The 7,661-nt window shown below is 47.4% G+C and overlaps 1 protein-coding gene across 1 annotated transcript in view; it reads left to right on the top strand.

The window, feature by feature from the left end:
- The first annotated feature begins 1,593 nt into the window (after nucleotides 1–1,593).
- The window catches only part of WNT3A (Wnt family member 3A), a 117,273-nt gene continuing 111,205 nt past the window's right edge, over nucleotides 1,594–7,661 (top strand). The window contains exon 1 of the mRNA XM_045005813.1: nucleotides 1,594–1,664. Within this exon, the coding sequence (XP_044861748.1) occupies nucleotides 1,594–1,664 (71 nt within the window). The remainder of the gene's footprint in view (nucleotides 1,665–7,661) is intronic.

Here is a 7,661-nt window from a genome sequence, read left to right as displayed (position 1 = left end):
TCCGGTTTAGCTTCATCGGGATGTATTCCATGCATTTAAAATAAATAAATACAGATTTTCCCTTTAGACTGGGTGTCCGTATCGGGGGAACTGTATCTGCAAACCTGGATAAAAGGGGAAATTAAAGTTTGGTTTAAACCGACACACGATCCGACCCCTCCTCCGATACAATCATGGCATAAGAATCGGATCTTGGTTGTATCTTTCATCAGCGGCTGAGAAACTCTGCCCGTCGAGCCGCTCTTTCAGGGTTACCTTACTGCTCACACACGGGAAATGCCCGTGGACTAGCAAAGTGATCGTTACTATTCCGCATTCAAACCAACAGCTGGTTGCGCTTCGCCACTTCGGGCCCACCTACCCGAACCCTTCACGGCAAGATGGGAGCCGGATGTCTGACACGTTGTCTCAAATTCAGTTGTTTTTAAACAATGTTTTCCAAACCCGCAAGAAATCTGGCCACCTTTCCCATTTCTGGCAGCTACCGCTTTTTATTATTTATTATTATTATTATTATTTTATTCCTGTTGCAGGAAAAACAGTTGGTTTCATTCAGCTTCCATGCAACCCCCCCTCCTCATGACATACATTGTTTCAAGCTACCATTAAACAAACTAGATCATTTATTAATCCTCGCTTGGGGTTGATCTGATGGGTGAAGTCGTTTGAAGCCACGTGCTGGCTAAATTGACTATGCGAATCTTTTCAATCATTAGGGGGCTCCCTAGGAAGGTTTGCATGAGGGGGTTGGTTTCCTAGCCCCGAGGTCTGCACTGCAGCTCTGGGATGGTGGGAAGTGTGTGTGTAAAAAATCTCTTTTTTAAAAAAATGCAAAAAGAAAGTTTCTCAAAAGTTCGTTCAAAGTCTCAGCCGGCCGCTGCGAGGAAAAGGAGATTTATGATGAAGACAAGAGGATAAAAAAAAAGACCAGACCGAGCAAGTGAAAACAAACAAACAAACACACACACACACACCCCCCCAAAAAATAACCTCACCGATTTATGTGTTTTTGCATTTTAGTAGCTTCTGCCCAGGGAGTGAAATCCGGGCAGGTTGTTATAGCTACCCTAATCCACAGGGGTCCCCCCCCCCGTCTATTTAAACCCCCTAAATCTTCCTCCCCCTTTTAAAAACTACATTTTATCTCTGGCTTGTGGGCCAACGTGCCCCTAATGAGTATTAAAACACTATCTTCTCGCAATTAGCTCATTCCTGCCTTCCCGCTCCTGATTGACAGAGCAAGCAGAAGCATCAGAATTTTCCCTTTGGCAATAAGTGCTGATTGGGTCCTTCTAAAGAGAGCTACTTCCAACTTTTTTTTTTTTTTAATATTTGCCTTCAGTGTCTTGGCTGAGAGAAGAGTTTTTTACCTCTGCGATTTTTTTTTTCTCGAGAGGAGTTGGGGAAGGAAGAGAGAGGATTATTTACCTGCTTGGGCTGAGCTACTTTGATTTGATTTGGTTTTTTTATTATTATTATTATTATTTTATTTTATTCAAACAATCCTCGTAAAGCAGAAGAAAGGAAAGTGTTGGCAACTCTGGTTGAATTAAAAAAAAAACAACACCCCAAACTTTTCATTAACTTTTGGCGATGGGCTGTTTTGGATATTTGCTGTTTCTTTGTGGGTTGAGTCGAGCTCTGTCAAGTTACCCAATCTGGTGGTAAGTTTGATTCTTCTTGTTTTTTCTATTTAAAAGGATATCATCCCCCCCACCCCGCTTCTGCTTTTCTGCAACTCCTGCTTTTTATGACGACTTGAAATTCTCCATTCGTTGCCACTTAGCTGAAGAAGTGGAATTGTTCCAATCCCGGAAAGTTGTTTTTAGAATCCGCATTTCACCTCTTTTATTTAAACATTCGCTTTGTTTGTTATGACTGGGTTATACCTGCTCTCTCGTCAGTTCTACTGTAAAGGAGAGGGAGAGAGATCGAAAGTTATTTTTTTAAAGTGCTTTGATCCTCTCCTGCGAAGAACAAAAGGCACTGACTGAATTAAAGAGATAATGATACAAGCTGAGTATTTCAAGGTGATTTTGAGCTAGTCAGGTGGAAGGAAGGGGGGGCGGGTTGGAGGTTGAAAACATTTTTTTCCCCTCGCTTTAAAGAATATTAAAAAAAAATCAAACAAACAAGCGGTAGGTAAGACGGGATTGAACAACCTGGACTAGTTATGTAAAGAAAAGACAGAGAATTGGTGAGCGCAAGGACCGGGACAGATTTCTCGATAGAGACTTTTATACGATGCAGATGATATTGTATATTATGGGATGGGTCAAATGCTGTTCCCACCGCTTCTGGAAACTTGGAAGTTATGGGCCAGATTCGGAACTTAGGGGATAAATCTGAATGGGTCTGGTGGAAGCCGGAGCAGAATCGGGCCCTGTGGGTTATTCGCTCTGCAGGGCGGAAAGGACAGCAGGGCTAGGGAATGCCACCTTGGCCACACACCGCCGTCCAAAAGAAATAGCCGGGCGAAAAGGGACATCTCCCTTCGACAGGCAGGCTGTGCAAAGGGACAGACCCCCACCGCTGCCAGCGCTCTGCCCCTCGCCTCCCCTGGCAAGAGCAGCCGGAAAGCGGGGGGCGAGCGCACCCAGACAGGCGCTTGCTGCGGTGCCCGGCTCCTTGCAACCCCGATAACCCCCTTATTACAAAGCAAAGCTCCCCCCCGCTACCAGTGACTTCCAGTCTGCGAGGTGGAAACGACCCGCAGCGTTTTCCTCTGAAGCTGGGGCGAGGTTATCCCTATCGAGTCCCCCTTTTCACGTTAAAACATAGGATTGATAACATGGAGGGTGGAGGAGGCGGATTCAATCTTAGCTTCCCCGTGAAGCTGTCGGGAACAGACCTGTCCCCCTCTCCTTCTAGTTTCGCCTGAATTTCGCCTTTTTCTCTCCGTTGCTTTTGAGCTCTCAGTTGCTGTAGAGAGGGAGGCGGAATAGATCAGATGCACGGAAGATACATTCGTCCCCAAGGTATATATTGGAATTCAAGGGGGTGGTGTGTCTCATCTAACCGTATTAATCCCCCCCCCCTCCCCAAACTTCACTGCTTCTCAGAGCCCTTCCGCGACGCTGAAAACACCCCGCAGCCCAGGAGAGCAGGTGTGAGAAAGGAAGGACAGATGTCCCCCTCCAAAGGCAGGATGCCCGGGATAGGGTTTTTCCTTTTGGAACTTGTACATTTCCTTTCAGTTCTTTATTCCCAGCCCCTGCACCATGCTCAGATCGATTCAGGGCATTGATTCCCTGGGCCATGATGAAACACACAGACGTGTTGTGGTGAGAGGCCGGTTGAATGTTGCATCCTGCCCCTTTAAGAGATCATTGTAGCGCTCCCACCACAAAAGCAAATGGAAGTAAGGGGTGCAGATGGAAGGCATGTAGCTACAGATCTGCTGTAATTACTAAGTTTAGGTAACTGGAACCAGGGAAACCCTCGCAGAGGAAGGTCCTGCTTTGCAAACGGTTCCTGAGCAAGGCGCAGGAAACAGCCACAAACGAGCCTTTAGCCAGGCAGGGGGGCTGCAGCCTCGGGAGGAGCCTTCATTACTCAGCGCGTAGGGACTCTCGGAAGTTAGCTGATTTCACTGGACCCATAAGTGTTCCGGTAAAGTTCCCCAGCAGGAATGTGGTGCAATCTCCGGGCTGTGTCAATGTTTGCCCGTGTGTGTAGGGAAGGCCGGTCGTTTAGCGCTACACAGAGGGGTTTTATTATTATTATTATTATTATTATTATTATTAAAATCGCACACCCTGTGTATGCGCGCGCGCAGAGCGAATTTTCAGTGGCCTGCTCCACTTTAGCGCAACGATGTGATAATGACGTCTGGGCTTACCAGTTTCAGCAACTGTGTCTATCTAATATGCCTGCGTGCTGCAAGGGTAGCTGTCTGCCCAGCCGCTGGAACATGCTGCTGTAAAATTTGCAAGCCGCCATCGAGTGCCCGCTGCGCCCGCTTTGATATTCGCTCGAGGTCCAGGAGCAGGAAGCTGGGGCGCGGTTAAAGGCGAGAAATGATCCCGGTAGCGTACCTGGGTCTGTTCTCGCTCTGCGCCTCTATGTGGAGAGGAAGGGGTGTCGAAGGCAGAACCCCCAGCTATGCCAGGTATGTCTGAAGCAGGGAATTCGCTTGAATGGGAGACGGGTAATAAAATGCAAAACGTGTTCCCGATAAGACGAGCGCACTGAACACCTGGACTGGAAGCATTAAGAAGCGAGCTTTTATTCACCGCCTCCATCGAGCTTATAATTAGAAACTCTCTGCCACATTCCTGATGGGAGAAGGAAATGCATTCCACCGCTACCGACCCACATCTCCCCTTGTCACCTCGCCCAGGAAAAAGAGGAGGGGTGGGGGGATCTAACCCCCCCCCCCCATGAAAGTTCAGGAAGATCAAATCAGTTGCAGCCAAGTTTAGACCCCTGTTGAGTTTATTTTCACGCTGGAGAAGGAGATGGGACACCCGCCCCCTCCCCCGCTTTGCGAAAATACAGGGGAAGGAGGAGGCTGGGAGAAATGCTCTATCGCCCGGGAGTTAGGGCAGAAGGAGTTGGAGCAGCTCTCGTGCAAGGTTGTTAGGGCATCAGGTGTGGTTCCCCGGTGTGGGGGCGGGTGTGTTTGAAAACAGGCAGCAGGAAACGGCGTGAGAGCTGATACAAAGCGACGTTGCAGGCATCTTCCTTTCAACCCCGGCGAGACACCCCCGGGGCATGGAATTGCAAAGAAATGTTGATTGGGGGGGGGGGGCTTTTGTTGTTGTTGTAGCTGCCTAAATGACCCGTTTATTCCCAGACGAGATTAGACGCCCCTCGTTTGGCTGACGGGGCAGGCGCAGGCACTGGGTGCCACGGGCCCTTTCCATGGGAAGCAGGAGCCCAAGTCACACTGGAGAGGGAAGGGGAGAAAAAACCCGGGGGCGGAGGGGCAGGCGTGGGTGTGTCGTTCTTTGCTCGGCCTGGCGGGGCTTGGGCTAGAAACCCCTAGATCTGCAGGGGAGTTGAGTTCTGTAACGAAGGTTGCACGTCAGAAGGAGACTCGAAATCCGTTGTTTATTCAACCCCCTCCCCCCGAAAAACAAAAACTTCTTGTGATCTGGTAAATCCACTCGTTTTAGTTTGGGAGCTCCAAGCTTGCTTAGTCTGAGCAGGAAGGAAACAAACAGAGGTCATTGCCTCAGTCCCCCCCCCACGTGTGCATCACCCCCTAAAGCAGCCCCATGCTACTTAGAAACCTGCAGCCGAGATGAGAAACGTGTCATAGACATTCCCCTTCTGCCCCCACCAGCAACCAACCGGCAGGATAGTGGCCTCGGTCTGACACGGAAACGGCCCTAATGCATTTAGCTCTGTGACATTTCCGTTGCATTGGACTTCTCAGGGCTGCCGGGGGGGCAAGTGGGGCAATCGCCCCGGGCCCCACAGGGGCCCCCACGAGAATATAATATTGCAACTTTTTTTATGGCAAGGCCCCCCCAATTGCTTTGCCCCAGGCCCCCGGAATCCTCTGGGCAGCCCTGGGACTTCTAGGCCAACTTCTCAACCACAAAAGGCAGGCAGGGACTCGGGAAGGACATACTCGTGTAAGCTTGGGTTGCTTAGTCTCCTCTGTGGGGTAAACTAGCTGGCACCATACTCTGTGTGTGTTGTGTATTGTGTGTGTTGGCGGGGTGTGTGGTTTCAATATACCAAGAAAGCGCATATTTTATCTATCCCCCACACACCCCATCTATCTATCTATCTATCCATCCCCATACACCCCCTCTGTCTGTCTATCTATCCCCATACACCCCCTCTATCTATCTATCTATCTATCTATCTATCCCCATACACCTCATCTATCTATCTATCTATCCCCATACACCCCCTCTATCTATCTATCTATCTATCTATCTATCCCCATACACCTCATCTATCTATCTATCTATCCCCATACACCCCCTCTATCTATCTATCTATCTATCTATCTATCTATCCCCATACACCTCATCTATCTATCTATCTATCCCCATACACCCCCTCTATCTATCTATCTATCTATCTATCTATCCCCATACACCCCCTCTATCTATCTATCTATCCCCATACACCCCCTCTATCTATCTATCTATCTATCTATCTATCTATCTATCTATCTATCCCCATATACCCCCTCTATCTATCTATCTATCCCCATACACCCCCTCTATCTGTCTATCCCCATATACCCCCTCTATCCCCATACACCCCCTCTATCTATCTATCTATCTATCTATCTATCTATCCCCATACACCCCCTCTATCTATCTATCTATCTATCCCCATACACCCCCTCTGTCTGTCTGTCTATCCCCATACACCCCCTCTATCTATCTATCTATCTATCTATCTATCTATCTATCTATCTATCCCCATACACCCCCTCTATCTATCTATCTATCTATCCCCATACACCCCCTCTATCTATCTATCTATCCCCATACACCCCCTCTATCTATCTATCTATCCCCATACACCCCCTCTATCTATCTATCTATCTATCCCCATACACCCCCTCTGTCTGTCTATCTGTCTATCCCCATACACCCCCTCTGTCTGTCTATCCCCATACACCCTATCTATCTATCTATCTATCTATCTATCTATCTATCTATTCTCTTAGACGGATCACCATAGTAGCTTACCCCTGCATGGAAATGAAACATTAATGCAAATTGAGGTGTGTGTAACTTCTGCTCAAGCACAGTGATGCATGTTTTGTTAGGTTGAAAAAAATAACCAGCCAAAATATATTTCTAACAAATGCATTTAACTGACCAAGAATGATGGTAAATGTGAATTTCTTTCTTCTTTTTCCCCCAAACATTTTTACAGTGAGGGAAGATTAGACCCTGAAATATTATGTATGTAAGATGCAACCATTTCCCCTGGGGCTAATATTGGGATTTTAACGCGATGGCAAGTTCCTAAAATACATCCTAGAAAGAAATGAAGTGATCTTTACTTTACGGCACTGGGTGTCTCAGATGTCTTTTATTCGTGCTGTCTTGAGACCATGAGACAGAGACACGTCACTACAGTTCATTCTGGCTGTACTACCAGCTCAGCTGTTTTTAGCCCCAGAGGACTAGATGCTGACAACGGTTGTTAGTGATAGGTCAGTTTCCTAGTGTACATTGATTTTGGTGATGTTACTCTGGATTTACACGGGTATTACGGAGATCTGAGCCTTACTGAGGGCCTGATCCGGTTCCCACTAAGATCCCTGGGAGCTTTCCCTTGTGTTTCACTGAAGCAAAACAACTTTCCCCAACACAGCACAGAACTCTACTACTTGAGCTAAAAGAGACACTCCATTAGCTAGCAGTAGGAGGAGGCTTTTATCTTCTAGTAGTGGCCAAGCTATCAAACAAATATTTTGCCAGGGTGCTTCAGAAGCTCCCCACCCTTTTTTCAATGAGCTGTGTGGGGAGATAGAAGTATTTCTACTAATGTTTTTACTAATTTGTATTACTGTAGTGCCTGGGATCCCCAGTCATGGATCAGGACCCCATTGCGCTAGGCGCTGTACAAAGACTGAGCAAAAAATTGGTCTCGGTCCCAAGGTGCTTATAATCTAAATATGCTTATAAGCTAAATATAAGACAAGAAGAGAAAACGTAATATGAATAGAAGCCCAT

This window comes from Mauremys mutica, chromosome 2 (genome assembly GCF_020497125.1).
Source record: "Mauremys mutica isolate MM-2020 ecotype Southern chromosome 2, ASM2049712v1, whole genome shotgun sequence".
Taxonomy (NCBI): domain Eukaryota; kingdom Metazoa; phylum Chordata; order Testudines; family Geoemydidae; genus Mauremys; species Mauremys mutica.
Note: the sequence above shows the minus strand (reverse complement) of the source record. Positions and strands in the feature narration are given on the sequence as shown.